Raw genomic sequence first — 21,875 nt, forward strand, 5'->3', positions numbered from 1 at the left:
TGAGCTTAATTTTTGATACCCTATTTAGGTATTTTTTTACTTGGAACCTCAGAATTGAGAGCACTGTCCTTGGCAGTGTTTCAACCACAGGCTTGAGGTACTTGGCGCCTCTCTTACAACCCCAGCTTCTTGAATCAGCATATTCAAGGACGTCACGATTTTTAAGATGCCAGAAAACAGAAAGGGAGCAGCCGAGAGCCGCGGCAGAGGCAGCGCTAAGGGGCTCACGGTTGCCGGGGTGCCCCCCGCGGTGCCCGGAGCCGAGGCTCAGCACCAGGCGCTGCCCCCCGGAGCCGCTCGGGGCGCCGCTCCTGCTCCGCGGGGCTCCGGCGGTGCCGGGGCCGCCCCCGGGGCGGGCGGGGCGGTGCCGCCGCCGCTACAAAAGGCGCTGCGCCGCCGCCTCCCGGCCCGACGCTTTGGGCAGCCCCGAGCAGCGAGCCGGGCGTCGAGCGGCGCTCGGCCCCTCCGCGGCGGAGCGTCCCCGCCGCCCGCGGCGCATAAGGCCAAGGCTTTCCGACTTCAGCTACAGTGCTAGCTAAGTCGGGGAAGGCAACACGGAGCGAAGCCGCGTGTCCCCCCCTTCTCTCGGCAGCGGCGGAGCGGGCCGGCATGGCGCGGGCAGCGGAGCCGGAGGGCCGGCGGCGCGGCGGTCAGTGCGGACGGGCCGGCCCCGAGCGGTGCCGGGCGCGGGTCACCGGGCGGGGCTGCCCGCGGGTGGGGGCCCCCAAATCGCGCCGTGTCCCGCTGGCCCCTCCGCTCTCAGAACGGTGTCCACGGCAGCGAGCTGCGCCTGCTGTACCGAAATGCGGTGGATGTGCCCGCATTTGCTTTAGCATCTGTTTCTTGTTTCTCATTTAGGATCTGTGATTGCCTATTTTACGTCTGCAAAGTTTCTTCTTTATCTTGGACATGCACTGTCCACTTGGGTAAGTAAAATACTGCCCTGGTAGAAGTAGGATTTTATTAATCTGGCTATGATTTATCTGAGCTTTATTGGTGCTTTCCAAAAATCTTCACAAATTAGCGCACCACCATAGAGGTCTTGTTACAACACCTTGCTGTTAAAAGTCTTCATAATCTTTGAAAGATATGTTGCTGGAGGTTTAGTTAGTAGTGCAGCAGTCAATTTTTGGAAGGACTGGTTCTGTACCTTTTAATGTTTTTAAGAAACTGTAGAACCAGTGAGACTCCTTATAGAGAAGCAGAATGAGAGACAGCCCATTGCAGCATTATATGGAAAAGACTCATATTTACTAATGGGAATTGCTCAGTATTTACAATGGACTCAATACTGCCACTCATGAGCTAACTTGTTGACAGCATCAGGAGTTGTCCTCTGTAAAATTGCTTGCCTCCTGAAATTATTTCCTTCTGTGCTAATATAACTTACTATACCAGCTTTTACTCACTTGAGGAATACTGAAAAAAAGCTACCTTAATATATGCACTAAAAATACAGTCTTATTCTTTTTCACAGAATAAAATTGTGTGTTAGCACAATCTTAAGTCTCCATCCAATGGCTTGGTTCAAAAATAAATGGAAGGTTTCCCCTCATTTTCTTTGTTCTGTGTTTTGGTCCTGTGTTGGAACATTTGGATTGGTTTGATGTATGTGTTGAAGAAATGGCTGATCTCCAGTTACAACAGCGCATGCCTGACTCTGGAGCTTCTTGCTTTCGCTAACCTGAAAGGTCGTACTGACGTTTCTCTTAATGAAAGCAGTCTTTGAGTGGTATCAAATGTTTGTTTAAACAAATGCAATATTTTGGCAGCTGTTAATATTAAAAAGTAGCGAGCCAAACAGCTCCTTCAGAAGTCAGGGCTTATTTCCTATCACAGTTTTTGTCAGTCATGCTCACAAAGTGCCTCACTGGCCATTTGGCCAACCCTGCTTACTCCTTTCTGGCCAGTGCTTCCCAGCTCTGTGGTGGGCTTGCTCTGAGTCCCTGAGTAAAGGTGGCAAAGCAGAGTTAGAAAACAATCTTGCACACAGTAACAAGTGATAGACTACAAGATGTCTGTTTAGCAATATTAATATAACCTGGTCAGGTCCTGGTGGGTTTTGTGCTGAAAATCTTGCCTCAAAACACCCCCAGCCAAATCTGCTCAAACAACAGAAGTTATTCTGCAATAGCTTATTTTTACAGAACTGGGTGCAGGACTTCACCTTTTGTATCTCCTAAGCTTTGGTGTTCCTCTAGTGTGAAGGTTTTTGCTACCAGAAACAGTAAACAAATACCTGAATCTTCAGAACACCAAGTAATGGATCATCTTTTGTTGTAGAATGGCTCTGTCCACAACACAAAACCCAAGAGAAATGTGGTTTTGCTGTAATTGATAGAGCTGTTTGGGTTTCTGTGTTACTATGCCATTCCCAAATGCCAAGAGAAGCTGTAAATGATTAAACATGTCACATCTCCAGGCATGTTCAGACTTGAACAAAGTCCAGACTCTGTTGGGCCCTTGCTCAGTCAAGTGTTTGAATGTGTGCCTGGCCTCAGGGATCTTAATAGGCTGGCCAGCAGTGCTGCACTGGAGTCCCAGACCTTGGGCTGTTGCTGTCTGTCCCTCAGCAATAAAGGAACAGCATGGAACTGGGTTCTCCTTGTTGGTGTCAGGCCCAATGTTTTCCAGGAGATCAGCTGATCCCAACTCCCCAGCCTTATCTGTGCCCCTCAGGAGGCTGGCAGTAGGTGGTGGCCTGGCTATTCCTCAGCTTGTTGGCTTCAGTTCTGACGTGGATTGTATACATTCAGTGTAAGGGTAATTATAATTACAGAAGGGGAGGAGCTGTCTTTAAAAGGATAGTGATGCTGAACAGCTGTAACTATTTAAAAGTTTTCAAAAAGCCACATTTTAAGGTGGGACTAAGTGTATGTAATGAAGGGTCTGCCTGTTTCTCTAAAGAATATTTGCTGTTCAAGTTTCAATAGCTCTTAGCTTGAAATAACATACCTACTACAAAGCTTTGCAATCCACTAATATTGTTCTCCTTTATCTTTGCCTGTTTTTTAATGGTTTTTAATTCTTGAAAGAAAATCATACTTTCTGGTTGTAGCAGCTGTGGTTCCTCCAGAAGTCTTCTCTGTGGGTTGTCCTGATCAACATACTCTGGGTAAATGTGTTGGATAAAGTTGAACAGTGTTCACAGGCTCTCAGATAAGTGTAAGCAAAGTCATGATGTCTCTGGAGTCAAATTAACCTTTCCATGAGTTTGAAGTGAGATTCAGTTTTTCACTCCAGCAGTAGTGACAGGCACTGACTTGCACATGCTTAGGTTTTTTTAAAAATGCCTTTTTCATTTTCTCAGAATCCAGTAACTGAAACATCTATGCATAAAGAAAAAAAGCCAAATTTAATATGAAAGGGATTATTTTGATTGTTTTTCGATCTTAATAAAAGTTGTCTGGGCTAATTCACCTGCATGTATTTTAAGTGAAATTCTATCAAGTACCACCTCAGGAGGTTGTATTAAGTTTAAGTGAAAGGTGGAATTGGGAAATGATATGCCTGTGGATTCATTGCTGGGATATTTTCTGTATATTTCTGCTAACTAACCATGGAATGTAAGTGGAACATATTTACACAAGGCTTTAGGTGTCTCTTGAGTGAAAAATGGTTTATAATGTATGAAAGGAGACATAAGATGATCATGCTTATAGTAACATTTGTCAATTTAGTTTAAAAAAGCATACAAAACACCCTGGGATTTTTATTTGGAAAGATGGAATTTTTCTTCCCATGACTGGAGTATAATTTTTTTCAGCCTGTGTTTAAGGAAACAAGTATCAAAGTTTACATGTTACAATGTTTGCAGAAAACTCCAGTGAACTCAAATAACATTAAAAGGCAAGTGCTTTTTGTGTCTGTACTGTACTGAGGGCTAATCACACTTTGCAATTATTTTGACCCTCCAAATAGTATGCTTTTTATGTAGCTTTTGATTGCTGTGTTACATGGTTAGATTTTGCTGGCTTTGATTTTTAAAAGTTTTTATGTTACACCTCCCCCAGCCCTTCTGAATATTTGAGGTCCTTAGAAATTTGTACTCTTTGCTGTATCACATAGCAACTATTTGTTTAAGATAAGGCAACAGAAGAAAACAGTTTCATGTTTGGTTTGTAGGAGACCAATGTTAGAGACCCTTATTAAACAACCTGTGTGCCCTAGAATGGTATGACTGATTTCTATTCATCTGGTTTTTTACTGATCACAAAGGATTTTCTGTCATGTATTGCTGCAAAAGTAAAGTGAGATGTGACAATAAAACCTCCATGTATTTATTAGCAAACCTGAGACTGTTTTGAATAGAATGAAAATGACTTCACTTGGATGTGTTTCACCATTTGGGTGTCCTTTTTGTGCCTGTAGCAAGTGGTTATCAGGACATGAATGTGTTTTATTTTAAGCACTAGGTTAAATTAGCAATAGGCTGAACTAGTAGTGGGTTTACAACAGGTTAAATGAGCTATGCCTTTCTTCCTCCTCTGAGTAATATGCCAGGGCTGAACACTAAAAACAGCTGAAGTCCATTGATTTTAGAAACTTCAGTTAACATTTACCTATATCTGTCCTGAATTTTATGATGACTTGTTTCCACTTGACTCACTCTTGTGTTATAAAGCAGCAGTTAGGCTTTGATCATCTAAGAGCAAACTGCTGCCTTGAAAAGTTATTTAAATAGTGATGGTAAATCTGTTGTTAATATTTGATCTGTGCCAGAGAGTTTGTGTAAGCCTTTTGAGACTTGTTAGATGTGGCTGGTGACAGACTTTGTCCAGTAATATAGTAATAGAAAATATCTGGCATTTTTGGATTTGTGGTATTAAAGGTGTAATGATCCACTTGATTAGGATAGATGATCTTAATGACACTGGGATAAAATCAATGGTGACAGGATGTATCAATCAACAAACCTCCTAAGAAAGCAGCAACCACAAAAAGCCCACAGCACCTCTGTACATGTAACAAACCTCTATTTTAGTCCAGACTAAAACAGTGAACCTGTGTACCTGTAAAGAGCAACCAGTAATGTTGTGTGTGTTCTCTTACTCTTCAAGGGAGATCGGATGTGGCATTTTGCTGTGTCTGTGTTCCTGGTTGAGCTTTATGGCAACAGCTTGCTCCTCACTGCGGTCTATGGCCTGGTTGTGGCGGGATCAGTTCTTCTCCTGGGAGCCCTTATTGGAGACTGGGTGGACAAGAACTCCAGGCTCAAAGGTTAGATGCCTTGAGCAGGTTATTTACCTTCCAAATTCATGTCTAAAAGGTGAAGCTCACAGAGGTAATTCCTCAAGTCAAATATGAGAATGAGGCTTGCTCATCTAAGAAGGGCAGATGGTTTCAGAGTGGTGAGGGTTATACAGGGATACTCTCAAAGACAGGAGGAAAACAGTTTTATGTCATGATATGTCTGTTACTCAGGCTAAACCCATGTGATGTGTAGAGATGAATGGAAACACAAAAGGTAAAAAATATGTAACTTTAAGGGCTACAGATCAAATTCTGTTTACATTAAAACACTAACATGCACCTGTCTTTTTGTTGTCTTTTATCTGGATACAAACATCTTTCACTTGAGTGTAAACACACTGCCTTTGCATTATGCATATTGCATGTATGCTGTAGTCTTTTTTACAAATAAAATGGGATCAAGTTCTTCAAATGAATTTTTACTTTCCAAAAATTTTCAAAATAGTTTTCTTTCCATGATAGGTTGAAGATGAATTTTAGAAGCTGGAGCTAGGTTTTTACTACTTGAAGCATGCTGTCAGCACTTAAAGAGAGACTTTGAGAGAAGACCTACTTCAAGTGTAAATCAGGAGCTACAAAGTTACATTAGACATTAGTTTGTTTCTCTGAGACAATGGAAGATTCAGAATCTGCTGTAAAGTGTACTTTTGCCACTTATCTTTTGGAGGAGACAGGAAAACAAGAAAAGGAAACAAGGAAAATCTTTGTGTGTTCCTTAGTTATGTCCACCTTAAAGCTATGGTCATTCTTAGCTCATTCTTATGTTCGTAACTGTTGCTCTCTGTTTGGTTTAAAACAGTGGCCCAGACATCCTTGATTGTGCAGAATTCATCTGTCATCCTGTGTGGTGTTATCCTGATGATTATCTTCTTGTTTAAGACACAGCTCTTGACATTATACCATGGATGGCTTCTTGTGAGTGCTTCAGCTTGTTAATAAGAAATTAATTTGTGAAGAAACTTTGGGAATCATGGGAGATGGATGAATTTTTATCTTAATCTTTAATTCTTTAATCTGTACAGACATTTCTGGGAGCCAAAACTGGCAAATGAAACTGTACATGTTAGGCAAACAGATATGATTGTTTTCTGCTAGGAATTGTAGACTTGATCTTGTTTTGTGTGAAGAATAGTGCTGAAATGTATGGAATCAAATATAAAAGTCTTTTCTGCTTATATAGAAAGTGGAGATGTCCATCAGTTTTCTCACATTATAACTCTTTCCCCTCATCTCTCTAGACATTGTGCTATATCCTGGTTATCACAATAGCAAATATTGCTAATTTGGCCAGCACTGCCACAGCGATCACAATTCAGAGGGACTGGATTGTTGTGGTTGCAGGGGAAGACAGAAGCAAACTGGCAGGTGACATATATTGCCTTTATAATATCTTGCATGTCTTACTTTCCAAGCTTGATTTTATTTTTGTTTTAAGACTAGACTTTTATAGAGATCAGTGCATCTTTGAGTTCCAGATATTATGAGAAAAAATAGGGCAGCCTTTATTTTGCTCCTCCTTGCTCTGGACTACAGCTACTGAGATCACAAATTACTGTTGTGATTACAATTCAGTTAGGCATCCCCAAACTTGTTTTGCCCTCCTCTTAGTCCTGCTGCAGCTCTCTTAGGAAAACTAGTCTTGCTGAACAAGCCAAGTGTTGCAATACTTTATTTATAGGTCCCTGGAATGAAGCAGAGAACTCTTGCGTAACTGGGCTCCTCTCATAGGGATCAAAGAAAGATGGATGAGAATGAAGTCCAGAACAGTTAAATAGGTATATTAGGGAATTGCCAGTAGGTAATACTGTGCATGCAGGCACACTTGAAACCTTGCATTTCTCTAGCATTAGATGTCTAACTCAGAGCTGTGAACTGCCCTTCAGCTGGAATTAGAAGCTCTGCTTACCTTTGACATCAGGTACTTTTGAGCTTAGACTACAGACAAAATACTTTTCTAGGCAAAAGATCTTTATGTTTGCTTCTGCCCCTGTGCCCTGCACTTGCACAGTGACACTGATACTACTAGGAGAGGGAATTAATTCCCATTTATATCCAATTGCAGCTTGGTAGTCACGAAACTTCTTGGATGTGAGAGACTGGGACTCACCAAGGCTGCAAAATACAAATTACATCAAAGGGTGTACAGCAATCTTTGGCTGTGCTGCTCCTCTGATTGTAACGAAGCAGCATTTTTTGTGATGAATTTGGTCAGGCTGTATAGGCTCTGAATCAACCCCATAAGGGGACTTAAGCCTTCTCAGATAGAGGAACTGATACTGAACTGCAGACAAGGCACAGAGCAGTTTAACATTACCCAGACCTCTATAGCTCACCTCTATAGTTTAGGTACCTTCAGGCTTAGACAGCATTTCAGCTTCTGGACTCTAACTTTGTATAAAGCTGCCTGAATTGCCCACAAAGTTCAGAGTCCTTTTGGAAATTTAAATCCTGAATTCCAGATTTTTACTTGATGTTTAGCTCCAATGAAGAAATAATATTTATCCATTTCATCCAGGAAAGGCTAATTCTTAGATGCATTAAAAGTGTCATACTTTTATTTCCCAGTCCACAAATTTTCTTCCTCAATCTTTTATTTTAACCTTTTGCCTTTCTAGGTCATGCCTTTTGTAGAGCAGTAATACAGGTGAACTCTCTTTACACATGTGAATCACAGGTGTAAAATAGCAGCTATCTGTAAAAGTCCTAGGTTAATGAGAACTATTAAAATTTTTCTTGTTGTGTCAGATGTTACTCAGCAAATCATCTCCCCCATCCCTGTCTGACAGAACACATGAGATAAAGCACAGACCACACCTGCAGAGAAACTGCTGCCTGGGAGTCAGTCCTGCCTCTTTACTGCTTCATGAGCTCAGGCACAATTGTATCACCACTTACAATTTGTACTGAGAAATCAGGCAAGAGATTATTGGAAATTCTCTTATGATGTGATTGAAAATGGAAACAATCACTGGATTAAGCACCTTAGTTCAACAGATTTATCTGAGACACCCTTCCAGACTGAACAAACTTGTTTTCTGATTAATCATGATGAACCTGGGAACTATTGAAACTCCTTAATGTAAAAGAAAAAAGTAATTAAAATTAAGTGCTGACACTGACTTTGCAGCAAATATTGTTGTCCATCTCTGCATTGTTACCTTTCCTCAAAGAGAAATTTTAGTCATGCAAGTTAGTGGAATAGGGAAATAAAAAATTACCTTAACTTCTCCTTTGTTGCCCTTTATTAGTTTTCCTGCTCATTCTTTGTCCCTTTTCTGAGTGGAATTATAACTCAACTCAAAAAAACAAAGGTTAGTTGGTTGGAATTTTTAAAGCCAAATATTATGCAAGTATCTCACTTAACTATTTGACTGAGGGCTAACTAGGTTAACATTGAATTTACTTTGGAATAGAGTAACCCAAATGTTTCTTTGAGGACTAATTCTCCACAGTTTCAATAAAGTGGCTTCATAGTGGTGTATAATTTCACTTGGCCTTCACAAGCTCTAGTTTTTCCAGTAGGACTCTAAAAGGGGCTTCATGTGCAAAACCACTGCCTAGCAATTTGTAGGAGTGGAAGAATGGCACTATTAATTGGAAATTTACTGGAACCTAGACAGCTTAATGACAGTAAAGTAGATAAGATTGAGAAGGGTGAGGCATTCCCTAGCAGCTAATGAAAGATGCATTTATGCTGAGAATGGGTTGCTTGTTTTGACTGTAAACATCAAAGGACCAGAAAGGAGTGAGGACTTTGCTCAGTAAGATCTAAGGATGCCTACAGCTGCCATCAACCAATGTGACTTAACAAGGAAATGTCAAAGCTATTTCAAAGTTCTGCTGCTATCACAGTGGTTCTTTGGCCACCAATTATTAGAAGTGAATGGAGGAGACTAAGAATACTGTGTTCCAGTGTTGGGAGATAGATTACTATCTTCCCAAGAAACAATTCCACCTTCTGAGATTTCCTGAAGCTGTGCGTGCTAAGTTTGTGTGTTACAGGGCTAGAGCTCAGAGTCCACAGTATCAGTGCTGTGTAAAAGTGATCTCATCTAATGATGAGAAGTTTTACCTGATCTCATGATGAACACTGTGAACCCAGCATGCTAAACCTGGGAGGCCTCATGCAGGCAAAACTGGAAGGAGTCGGGTTTTGGCTTACAAGCACCTTGGTTGATTGCAGTCAACTTAAATATTGAAATAGTCTGAAGGTGCCTCTGGTTATTTCTGGAACCAGTTACAGTTGGAGCAGGACTTGTAGCTTTACCTTTATACATGTACAATTCACTATTTTGTCAATGAATATTTCACTGTACGTGTTCACCAGTCATTTCATCATCAAATAATTTCTGACAGATATGAATGCCACAATAAGAAGAATTGATCAGCTGACCAATATCTTGGCCCCAATGGCTGTTGGTCAGATAATGACATTTGGTTCCCCCATGATTGGCTGTGGATTCATTTCTGGCTGGAACCTGATGTCCATGTGTGTGGAATATCTGCTGCTCTGGAAGGTTTACCAGAAAACCCCTACTCTGGCTCACAAATCTGCAAAAGTTGAAGCATCGGAACTGAAACAGCTGAATGTAAAGAAAGGTATTGAAAACACAGACATGTAACTACTCAAATTCACTGTGTATTCATTGCCTCAGTGAAGCCAAGTTTGACTTTTGTCTTCCACAGGCACTGCTTTGAGGCTAAATAGCTTTCTGCTCCTGGCTTGAAGATTGCAGGTTTGGGGTATAGATACCAGAGACTCTAATCTAAGCGACAATACTTTGGGCAGCTTTTTGAGGAATTTCATAAAATGCAGCCACAGAATGAATTGTCTTCTCTTTGTTAACCCCTTAGGGCAAGTCTGCCTTCAGGCTGATCATAAGGAATACTCCTATCCATCTATACTATAGCTGATAAGCTGGACCAGGCCCTTGGCTCTGTAGTGTCTACAGCCTTTTTAAGACTATTCCTTGCTAACTCATCTCTGCTTACGCCTAGTACTAACAGGCTTTCAGGAGAATCTAGAATAGATGGTCATACTTCTATTCTGGCATGACTTAATGATTTTTACATGCTGCAGGAAATGGTGGAGGGAAAAAAATAAACTCTTTTGGCCTTCAGCTCTGGTTCCTTGGCCAGGCAGTAAAAGTGGGATTTGCAGTGCAGATGACTGTGGCTATTATTACTATAAGTAGCACCAAAATTGATACTAAAGTTACTTTAGATAGACTCAATATCAGAAATTTAAATTCAGAAACACACTTTTTATTGTGAAGTAATAGAAATGTTAGATGCTGAAATACTAAACTTAAGTGTTTCCCCATTTTTAAGGTAGCAGTATATAACATTACTGAAAGCTCATGTTATGGCCCCCAGCCCTAGCATAGGTGGTGGGTTTTTGTTTGTGTTTTTATTATTGGGTTTTATTTAGGGTTTTTTTGAAATAAGAATTTGTGGGTTTTGTTTAAATGCTAACTAACAATCTTGTCTCACTATATTGTGAGTTAGAAAGCTGCTGTTAAAACTGCTGAAGAGATCTATCTTCCCAGCCATCAGATCCATGGTGGTTACAGCTGGTCCAGTAAGCTGTTGGGCCAGGCTGGTGGCAGTTGAGTATTAGAGAACAAGAGAGTGTGGAAGGCTCCACAGCTTTGGAACTGGCTTTTAAATACTTCTGGAGAATGAAGCATTTAGGAAATGTCAATCTGTAGGAAACACTTATTAATCTTTGCTGTTGCAATATTCTGATTTCATTAGAGGACTTGTGTTTTTAAAAGTTGCTGAAGTACTTCATGCATCTCACTTGCTGTATGTGGAGTTAGTTTTGAACTTTATAGTGTAAAAGCACTGCTCAGGCATCCAGACATTTGTGGAATTTGTCCTCCTTAGTAGTGTAAATAGTGCTGTGAGTTTTTGGATTTTTGTTTGTGATCAGTGGAAGTGCCTTTTTCCTTTATTGCAGTGAGAATGGAGTGGTAGAAATGTATAGGTTTTTGGTTTGTTGTTTCTTTCTTTTTAAGTCGAGCTTTGAAAGCTCTTGACTCTGGATAGGTGTCAGCCTTGACATGAGATACTGACAGATGTTTAAGGATGCCCTTTTTTCAGTCAGTGCTTTTAAGCATACACAGCTGTGTTAAAATGCCTACTGACACTGGCATTCTTTAAACAAATAATTTCTCTGTGGAGCTGGGGCATTCTCAGCTAGAAGCAGGCAGTGCTTTTTCCTATCACTGTTTAATTAATTAAACTGATAGGGTTAAACTGTACTTGATCTTACTCCCCAGGTAGGATTTTAGAAGGCTTTAAATGATTTTAATTTAGGTAATTAAAAGAAAGCTTGGCAGTGGAGCTTGACTGATGCACTTCTGCAGTAGTGAACTTCTGGCAAACAATCATCTGTGGCTTTACACTGTGCATTTTGCAGGCAGGAGCGTATCTGACAGCTCCATTTCTGTTTACAGAGAGTGACATGAAACCTGCTGAAGGAGTGCAGCTCATTATTGAGAAAGATGTAGCTGGCTTTGAGCCCCAGCCGGAGAAGGAAGTCGGCTGCGCTGCCCGGATTGCCGAACCTTTCATAACCTTCCGGGACGGATGGGTTGCGTACTACAACCAGCCGGTGTTCCTTGCAGGCATGGGCCTTGCATTCCTCTATATGACTGTGCTGGGATTCGATTGTATCACTACAGGCTATGCGTACACTCAGGGGCTGAGTGGCTCTGTGCTAAGCCTCCTCATGGGTGCCTCAGCAGTCACTGGAATCATGGGAACAGTGGCTTTCACCTGGCTCCGGCGCAAATGTGGCCTCATTCGCACAGGCCTTATTTCTGGAGTCGCTCAGTTTGCGTGTCTGATCTTATGTGTCGTCTCTGTATTTATGCCTGGAAGCCCTATGGATCTGACTGTTTCTCCATTTGCTGACATCAGTGCCAGGCTGTTTGAAAATGAGCCATTACCTACTATAGCATCTCCAGAATCTGAAATGATTTTTGCAACTGGAATGCCCAAGTTGTTAAACGGGTCTATTGCTCCTGCTGACAGTGACCCAGAGATGAGTCCTGAGCCTGTGCCTTTAATCTCTGTTAGTCTCCTGTTTGCAGGAGTCATTGCTGCTAGAGTTGGTAAGTATTACATCTCTACAATTTGGTTTAACATCTACTTTTAATTCTAAAAGTTACAGTGCCTGTCAACTAAATAGAACTTGAGAATTAGAGGGAATAATTGGAATGTTACATCTTGTTTCTGGGGTTAGTTGATTATACATCACATAAAAATGAAATGATCCTGCAAGAGTATCACTAGGGTGAAGACTGCAGTTCTAACTCCATGTATATTTTATGTCACTAATAGGAGAAAAGTTACCACATTTGGAGATGATTGTAACATATGTTTTGGAAAGCTTATCTCTAAATTATTTTTGTTCATGACCAAATGAAACCACTTGTTACTAGGAAACAGCACCAAACACAACTGCTGTGAAAACCTTTGCATTTCAGAGTTTACTAAATTAATCCATTTATTTAAATTGTCATTTAGAAAGGAAGCTTTGATTTGGATTACAGCTTAAGTTTTTGAGGTATTGCTGGTTAGCATAATATTAGGATCTGTCAACAGAATACCAATATTATGCTAACCAGAATAGGCAGTCTAACATATAAATGTAATGAACAGTAATGGTCATCTGTAGAATCATTATCCTCAATTTCTGCAGTTTTTGCTGAATTCTGGAGGAATAAATTACTTGGTCCACATGCATTAGGTTTTTTTGCAAGATAAACTTCTAAAGCTGAGTCATAAACAGACTAAACCAGTATGGAAGCTGATGTCACCCATTTGAAATTATTGTGTATTTTGCATAATTTAAAAGATGTTTGTGGGTTTTTTAAATACAGAACTTTAGTGATTGCACCTAGCATGAATACACTGTAAATAGCTGTAAGCCAGCTATTTAAACAAGAAAAGGATGAGTAAAACATTGACTCCTTAGTCATGATGAAACAGGATGTGTCAGGCAACTTCATGTATCAAGTTTCTTTATTATTTCATGAAATATTTTGTAAAAGGAAAGTCAGTTGCTCTTGACTGTGAGTGTGAAATCAGTTCTAGTCAACAAGAGGATGTCTTTTGCTGTGCATTTTTGGCAGAAGCGAGTGCTTGGAAGGATGAATTGAATTGTGCCAGTGATGAGTTTGCCATGGGAAGCCCAGCAGTATGGATAATTGTTTTCTCTCTCCATAGGCCTTTGGTCCTTTGATTTGACTGTCACACAGTTACTCCAAGAAAACGTCATAGAATCTGAAAGAGGCATCATAAACGGTGTCCAAAACTCCATGAATTATCTTCTTGACTTGCTGCACTTCATCATGGTCATCTTGGCCCCAAACCCTGAAGCTTTTGGCTTATTGGTGCTTATTTCTGTGTCTTTTGTTGCAATGGGCCACATAATGTACTTCAGATTTGCCCAAAAAAGCTTGGGAAAACAACTTTTTGTTTGTCACACTCCTGATCCCAAAACAGCCCCTGACAGTTCACCACCTGGTAACACATCTACTGTCTGAAAGGATCCACTTCTCTTTACTAACTTTGCTTCACAAATACCATGGTTAAGCACATATACTTCCTTTTATGACCCTGTTTGAGGTGTTTCTCTAGAGTTGAATGCATAACTTAGCTCTTTGGGGAAGCTTTCCCAAGAGAGAAAATTCATTTTACAGTGACCCTGTAAATGTTTTATGTTTGGCAGAGGACAGCCTGGCTGGATCTTGACAACTGCAGTATCAAAGGTTCCCCACAAGTCTGGTGTCTGATCACAAAAATACTGTTCAAGTTCCATGGCTGACCCCTACAGTGATACTGTGGTTAAGTGGTTATACAGACTCAATTTACCATGAATTCTGAATAATTCTTGTGTTCATTGAGTAAAATAGGGCCTTGTCCTTCCTTTTAGTTACTTCAGAATAACTTTTTATACAGTATTTGATTGTTTGGAGTTTTTCTCCAATATTCCTTTACCATGAACAGTTCTGCTCACCTTTATTCTTAAACTGGTGTAAACATTCTCTCTAAACATTGGACTTTGATGGTCCTTGTGGGTCCCTTCTAACTCACAATATTCTATGATCCTTCTTGATTCTTCTAATAAACAATTTCATCTTTTTTTTTCCCAAAACCTTTATAGTATTTTATGTTTTGGTTTAACTTTATGGAAACACCTTTGCAGGTTTTTTGCATGTTTCCTTACAAATTAGAATACTGTTAGGTACAAGATATTGTATTACACTTTCGTTGCACTTGTTAGAGTAAAGCAGCCTCATTTAGCAGAAGCTATTGATGTAATATTACAAAGCATGGCTTTTAAATTGCAAATGGCAGGTTTGCTTGGGTTTGATGTAGCAGAAAGTGCTAAGGTCAGGAGTACTGGTACAGAAAGATAAATTCTAGTGCTAACTTAGTTTTTGCCTCAGAGTACAAGCAGCTTTAGTTAATTTTCCCGTATATCCCGTATAGGCTTTATTAGGGTTTCTGAAAACAATTGCATTTGAAAATAGTTAATATTTCATGCAATAGGTGGATTACTTGCATTTATCTGATGTGTATGTGGATTTTGACTTTTTCTAAAATACTGCTAAACCAATGAGTTGATGGATTGAGAGGCCCTCTAAAGCAGCTTCAGAGCAATGAAAATGATACATCCCCTCTGTTCAATAAGCTCTTGCCTTTTTTTTGGTTAGTTTTGGGTTTTTTTTACCCTGCATGTGTACTAACACAGTACTTCCAGAGTCATTAACCCTATGTGCACTTTTGTGGAAATTACGCACTTTGCTTTCTCAGTAGAGTTGAACCTGGTGGTGTTCTGAGTTTTCCTATGGCTTGGCAGTCTGACTTCTAAATTTAAATATTGGTAAAATGTTTGTTTGCAGAATAATAGTATGTGAAAACATAATGTCAGCAACTTCTGAAAAGTATCCTCTGTAACTTTTAAAGGTTTTTTTTAATTTTAGGTACTGTCCTTCACAGTCATATGCTGCCAGACTCTACCCTGGAATATGTGTGAACTCCATTGAAATTAAAGGCGTTACACCAGGGCTGAATCTAGGCCAGTCATCAGATTTTGTAACAATTACATTATCCATCAAAGCATGTAAAGAACCTCTAGTGGCTTTTGTCTCAGATATACTGTTTTGTGACAGGTGTGAAATGGAATGAATGGGAATCCAATGTACAACCAATGCACTTGTAGCCCACAGTTTTCAATAACTGGATGTAATGATTTTTCTCCTCTAATGGACCAAACCTAATAATTACTCTATGTTGCTGAAAACTTCTCAGGGATGTTTTCACTAGATTTATAAGTGTTTATACTTTGACCAAGCATTTGGGTTTTGTTTTGGTATAATAAAGTAAAATATGTAATTTAGAGTAGGTTTAAAATTTGTGACTCAATCCTGAGTGTAACTTAAGGAAAAGGGAATTTTGCCACCAGCAGAATTTGTCAGAAGACAAATAAAACAAGCTTATCTAGATTTGTAGAGTAAATATGTCCAAAGGATAGCTTTATGTGGTATATGATAAGTACACTAGTAAATAAAAAAATAGCTCTGATTTGCCAAATAGATTTTCTCATGTGTGTCTAATTTAAATTGGGACCAGATTTTAATAGTGTTAAATATAAATAAAGGTAGTCCAAATGTCAGTGAATGCCTCTATACTGCACTTTGAAAAATACCTGAATGCCACTGTATATCTTGGACTCATTGGCCATCAGGGAAACAAAGCTGAAAATGCAGCTCTTTTTGTGCTGTCTACAGTGCACAGAAGCCAGGGTGCCTAAAATGTAATGCTGTAGCACTAAGCACCAGCCATCCCAGGGAGGATGTATTTCTGAAGTCCAGAGAGCTCCAAAAATGTGACAGAGCTGGGAGCATGCCATGTTCCTGCCTGTTCCCAAAGACTTTTTTTTTTCCTTTTTCCAAGAACAATTTAATCTTGTTTCGTTTGAGTAGCAATTTGTTTCATAAATAGTTCCACTAGATAGTGCAGTACTATTAGGAGAGGACTGGAGCCTTGTATTTGGTAAACATGATGTGGTTAGGATTCATATGTGCACATCACAGCTGGAAGGCAAGACAATCCTAAAATAGAAAAGTGAATGCTAGTTTGAAGACAAACAAAGAGGTTTAAATTTGAAAAGTTGTGTGTATTGGTCTGCATTGGATGTCAAAAAAAGTGTATGCTGCTTGAGCACAGCCCATTTGTGTGTGAGTCCAAGATGTGTGCTGACACCTGTACTCAGTAGTGCTTTGAAGCAGTGTGGAGCCTCAAGTCTTTCTTAGCAGGACTTTCTTTCATTAAGTAAGCATTTTTGGCCTTGTATTTATTTATTTTTTTAAAAAAATGTCCAAATTGGATGAAAACTGCCCTTAAAAATGTACGCACTAGAAATCAATCTTACCAGAATATTTTAGTATACAACCTTATGCTGGACATAGTATTGATTTATGTATTACTATTGTTAAAGCTAATTAATAAATTTACATAAAAACTTATTTGTCCTGTATTTTTCAGCTTGTGGGTATCTGGGTATGCTACACTTACCATGGATCCTGTGTAGAAAGCTTTTTTGTATGATGGGCTGGAACTATATGAAGCACAACCAAAGAGCATTGAGGAGGATGCAAATAACAAAAGTTAAAATCTTTCAATGACCTTGTTGCTCTTTGGTGAATTGATTTTATTTACCATCCTCAGTGCTAAGTTAAGACACAATAGATGAAGATCTTGCAGCCTCAGCCTGGATCTTGCATTGGCAGTAGAACAGTTTTGTGTCTTGGCCTGCTGAGCAACAGAAAGCAAATTATTTTACTTTGGCACGTATCTTTACCATACTGGATTTGGGATTATAGCCTTCTGTAGCAGCAACCTGTAGGTGAGAGCTCTGGGGATAGGAGTGGTCAAGGTTTAGTAGTCAAGTACTTTTCAATACTGAACCCAGAATGTTTCCTATAGGGCTGATTCTGGCTTTGTGTGTTTAGGATATGTTTGCACAAAGGATCCGCCTTGGCAAGGATGTTGCATTGGTTCACTAGGAGCTCCCTGAACTGATTCCTCTTAGTTCACAGAGCTCCCTAGAAACAGACCTTTATGGTTGTTTGCCTTCTTTACTGCCACCTAATTTTAAGACAAATGTTAGAATACTGATTTGAAAACATAGGAATACATATCCACCCCTGTAAATATAAAAGTACAGAGAAAAGGATCTGTGAATGGTATAATGTACTTAATAGGTAAAGAATATAGTTCTTTAAACTGAAGAAGTCCCTTCACAATTTAGTGTTTGATGGTTTCACTTGTGGTTTTTTTACTGAGCTGTGAACATTTTGCAAAGTTCTGAGTTTTTTAAGCCCCTCAGGAATTCAGCAACTGCTGAATTCAACTGCTCTGCGACCAAAGGTAAAATGGTTGGAGATACCTCCCACTGTTTGTTTGCTTGTTGGACTACTTGGCTTATCAGGTAGTTGAGATATCAACCTGCCTGTGGAGGGTGAGGTAAATAGTATATTCTGTACTGTGTTCTCCTTTGAATATTTAACTGCTTGTTTGCAAAAGCATTTTGAAAAAGTGAGCGCTGGTAATGGGGTATGAAAGTTGAATCTTCTTAAAGGAAAAAGAGTGAACTCGGACCCTTTGCTTTGAACTGTTTTGTTTCTTTGGTGAGAAATCTAACTCAGAAATTCCAAAGAAGTAAGTAGGTTCATATCTAGTAATTTTAAAAGCCTACAGTTCCTTCTGTATTTGCTTCTGTAAAGTAGATGGAGGATGTCCTAGGAATCAGAGTAAAGACTGTTTCTGCTAGGGAGGAGCGCAACTAGTGGGTGAATCTAGCACTCTGGAGGTAGTAATGCCTATCTGCCTGAAGGCTGGCCTACTTTCAGATTCTCCAGGAACATTTGTGCTGTACTCTGCATTCATGTCTTTCTCAAGTGCTTAGTACTAGGGAAGTTAGTAGTAAGTGCTAGAGTAATAGTCCTATTTTGTCTTGCCTTCTGTAGTTACACGTTCTCTTTCCTGCTTGTGGGTGCTTTAACAGCATGGTGTAATAAAAGGTATTTTATTCCTGGGATGAGGCTATGCCTTTAGCTTCTGCTTTTAAAAAGACAATTTTGCCCCTCTGAAGGGCAGAAGAAACTGAACAAGGGTATTTGCTTAAAGGCTTGCAGGCAGTATGGACAAAGTGCATGCTGCTCAATAATGCTTTTTCAAATACTTCAGCTTGTCCTTGTGTGGGTCAATATTTCTTTCTAGTTAAACTTTATTTCCCTTGTGGTCACAAGGGAAGCATGCAACTGTGTGCTTTTTACTCTTGGTACGGGGTGATGGAGCAATCCTTTTTTATACATGCAGTGTTAAGAGTTCTTAATCCTTTGTATAAAGTGTAAGGGAAGTTACTTCATTTATAAAATCTGGAGTCACTTCCTTTGGTTGATTAGGGAAAGAGAAGGTACAGTAGATATCTAATCATAACTCATTAAGATCAAAAAACCCCACCCACAACAGCAAAGAGTGGCTCAGAAAATACCCCAACTTTTTCATGGTAAGTCATTGTTCATGTCAGGAGGGAGGGAGACATCATAACAGGATATCTTCATCCCAGTGCCACTGGACTGGAGACTGAGTCCTGCCTTGAGCAGCAGCACCAGCAACATGGCTTTCTCTGTGTGTGTGTCCTTGGCCTGTGCCAGCTGCAGTAGCTGTGGCTCCTACCCCTACCTTGTGTCATCCTGTCCCTGCCGTGAGGTGGGCCTGCAGCGCTGCCCCTTCCCGGGTCTGTGGGCAGGGCAGAGCCCATGCTGCCATCCTGGGGAGGCACACAGGGCAGAGCAGAGCCCGTGCTCCCATCCTGGGCAGTGTCACAGAGCAGAGCCTGTGCTCCCATCCTGGGATGTGCCACAGAGCAGAGCCTGTGCTCCCATCCTGATCCTGGGCAGTGTCACAGAGCAGAGCCTGTGCTCCCATCCTGGGCAGTGCCACAGAGCAGAGCCCGTGCTGCCATCCTGGGCAGTGCCACAGAGCAGAGCCCGTGCTCCCATGCTGATCCTGGGCAGTGCCACAGAGCAGAGCCCGTGCTGCCATCCTGGGCAGTGCCACAGAGCAGAGCCCGTGCTCCCATGCTGATCCTGGGCAGTGCCACAGAGCAGAGCCTGTGCTCCCATCCTGGGCAGTGCCACAGAGCAGAGCCCGTGCTCCCATCCTGGGCAGTGCCACAGAGCAGAGCCTGTGCTCCCATCCTGGGCAGTGCCACAGAGCAGAGCCTGTGCTCCCATCCTGGGCAGTGCCACAGAGCAGAGCCCGTGCTGCCATCCTGGGCAGTGTCACAGAGCAGAGCCTGTGCTCCCATCCTGGGCAGTGCCACAGAGCAGAGCCCGTGCTCCCATCCTGGGCAGTGCCACAGAGCAGAGCCCGTGCTCCCATCCTGGGCAGTGCCACAGAGCAGAGCCCGTGCTCCCATCCTGGGCAATGCCACAGAGCAGAGCCTGTGCTCCCATCCTGGGCAGTGCCACAGAGCAGAGCCCGTGCTCCCATCCTGGGCAGTGCCACAGAGCAGAGCCCGTGCTCCCATCCTGGGCAGTGCCACGTGTGCACGGGGCCCCTGAGAGCTCCGGGGGAGGGATGGACCAGCTGACAGGACAAACAGCACCTGCCTGGCTCTGTGCTCTGCCAGAGACCTTGGGGAGCCCAAACAGTTCCAGGCTTCTCCTCTGCCCACCTGCTGAATCAAATTTTGAGACCTTTCTCTTTCATCATATTTAGATGGAATTAACCAAGTGGTTCAAAAGCTCTTTGTCAGGAAGTGAAGGAGGTGGCAGAGAGCAGTGTGATTGAGTAAGTTCTGTGTCCTTGGAAAAAAGTGGCTAAAAACATGTCCTGTGTGAAATGTCAGTGTATCTATTGCCAACAGCACGCTGTAACAAACTGATGAAGTAGTCCAGGAAAAATAAGATGAAATTCAATGCAAGGCCCTACATTTAGGCACAACCAACTGACTCCCAAATAGTGGATAGGGAATGGGTATCCACTGTTGAAGGAAGTAATTGTGAGGTTATAGCATAACAAAGAGAAAATGTATGTAAATGTGAAAAAATAAATGGAAATGGGATTCATTAGTTGAATCATACAGGATGCTGTTCTCTTTGAAATTGAAAAAAAATGGAGACTTGCATCCAATTTTCCAGCAGTGATAACCAGAGAGAAGCCAGAACAGTGTAACAGCTGCAGTCAGAGCTCTAGAAAATGCTGAGTAAAGCACTCTAGGGAACCCTGCTTGAGCAAAGAGGTTGGACTAAGTGACTTCCAGGGGTCCCTTCCAACCTTACCTGTTCTGTAATTCTGTGAAATGAGTGAAAGAATTCAGGACATTTAGAGACTGAGTTGAAATGCTAATCATATCTGCCTGTGTAAAAAGGGATGGAAATAATGTGTAATCTTGCTCGAGAAGACAAGCATTAGCCTAGTCAGGTTACAGCATACTTGTAACAGTTGTGGAGTTTCCAATCCTGACTCTTCAAGAGCTGGTATGATTTTTCCCAGCTCTGTTTTTCTCCAATTGCATGTGATATATTTCTGCAGTTCTTCCAGTTCAGCGTTTCCTCTAGTACTGCTGCTGAGGTAGTGGACTAATCTTACTGTTCATCTTCAGTTTATAAACAATTACTGGACTTGCTATTAAAAGTAGTTCTGCAGGATTAGTTAAATGTTTAGGAAGCCTGTTTAAGAATTTAGGGGTATTTTTTTAGTACTATCAAAACAATTACAAGCACTAATGCAGCAAATCTTCACAGTTTTTCAGAGTGCTCACATAATATTCCTGTGCAGAGCCTGCCTGCATTTAATGTGTACATCTCCTGTCCAGCCACCTTCTTTGAGCTCCTTTAGCTGTTGATACCCTGCTGATTTAGGTAAGAGCTGCAACTCTTGGAGAATTGGGACTGTGTATTTTCTGGGCCTGCTTCTAGAAAGGCCCAGCTTGGTTCTCAGGCTGCTGAAAAAGTAAATTCCATGTGTGAATTCCTGAATTTCTGTGAGCTTCCTTCCACTGGCCAACCACATCACATGTAAGGGAGTTGTACAAATATGTGGTCTGTCCATCTGGGAAAGAGGGAGGAGGAAAAGTCCATGTTAGAAATATTTGTTCAGCTGCTATTGGAGTAAGGCCAGTCAAAGTTGCTGTTTACAATATGAAGTGTGCTGCAGTTCATTTATCTTCTAAAGATAACCTATCAAGATAAAGAATTGTCCATTCTTTGGGACAGTTTTGGCTTTATTTGCTTGACTGCAATATACTATTCCCTGTCATCCTGTACTGACCTTGGCATTGTTTAGCCATGCCTGATGGGAGCAAAGAGACATCAAGCAGCCCATCCAGGCTGTGGGGCTTCCTAAGTGGCTGTCCAAGCACAGACACAGCTGCTTTGCACAAACCCCCTGCAAATTTCACAGTTTTCACTCCACAGATACCTTGAGCATAATCTTTGTGTGCCCCTGCACACAGTGAGGCACTTCATATACAAACAGCTCTTGGAGAGAAATGCACAAAATAGCACTGGTAGGATATGCACATCAAAGGA

At 41.2% G+C, this 21,875-nt stretch overlaps 1 protein-coding gene across 1 annotated transcript; it reads left to right on the forward strand.

The window, feature by feature from the left end:
* The first annotated feature begins 461 nt into the window (after window positions 1-461).
* SLC40A1 (solute carrier family 40 member 1) lies at window positions 462-16,799 on the forward strand. Its single transcript, XM_063162536.1, has 8 exons — window positions 462-649; window positions 859-926; window positions 5,061-5,220; window positions 6,053-6,168; window positions 6,492-6,618; window positions 9,610-9,852; window positions 11,715-12,374; window positions 13,492-16,799. Exons 1-8 carry the CDS (start codon window positions 610-612, stop codon window positions 13,809-13,811), a joined length of 1,734 nt encoding a protein of 577 aa, XP_063018606.1. The 5' UTR covers window positions 462-609; the 3' UTR covers window positions 13,812-16,799.
* The last annotated feature ends 5,076 nt before the right edge of the window (window positions 16,800-21,875 follow it).

Source organism: Melospiza melodia, chromosome 8, assembly GCF_035770615.1.
Source record: "Melospiza melodia melodia isolate bMelMel2 chromosome 8, bMelMel2.pri, whole genome shotgun sequence".
Taxonomy (NCBI): domain Eukaryota; kingdom Metazoa; phylum Chordata; class Aves; order Passeriformes; family Passerellidae; genus Melospiza; species Melospiza melodia.

Coding starts and splice junctions, on each gene's coding strand:
- SLC40A1 (XM_063162536.1), top strand. CDS start 610: ATGGCGCGGGCAGCGGAGCCGGAGGGCCGGCGGCGCGGCG. Junction 650..858: donor GGAGGGCCGGCGGCGCGGCG/GTCAGTGCGGAC, acceptor TTTCTCATTTAG/GATCTGTGATTGCCTATTTT. Junction 12,375..13,491: donor AGTCATTGCTGCTAGAGTTG/GTAAGTATTACA, acceptor CTCTCTCCATAG/GCCTTTGGTCCTTTGATTTG.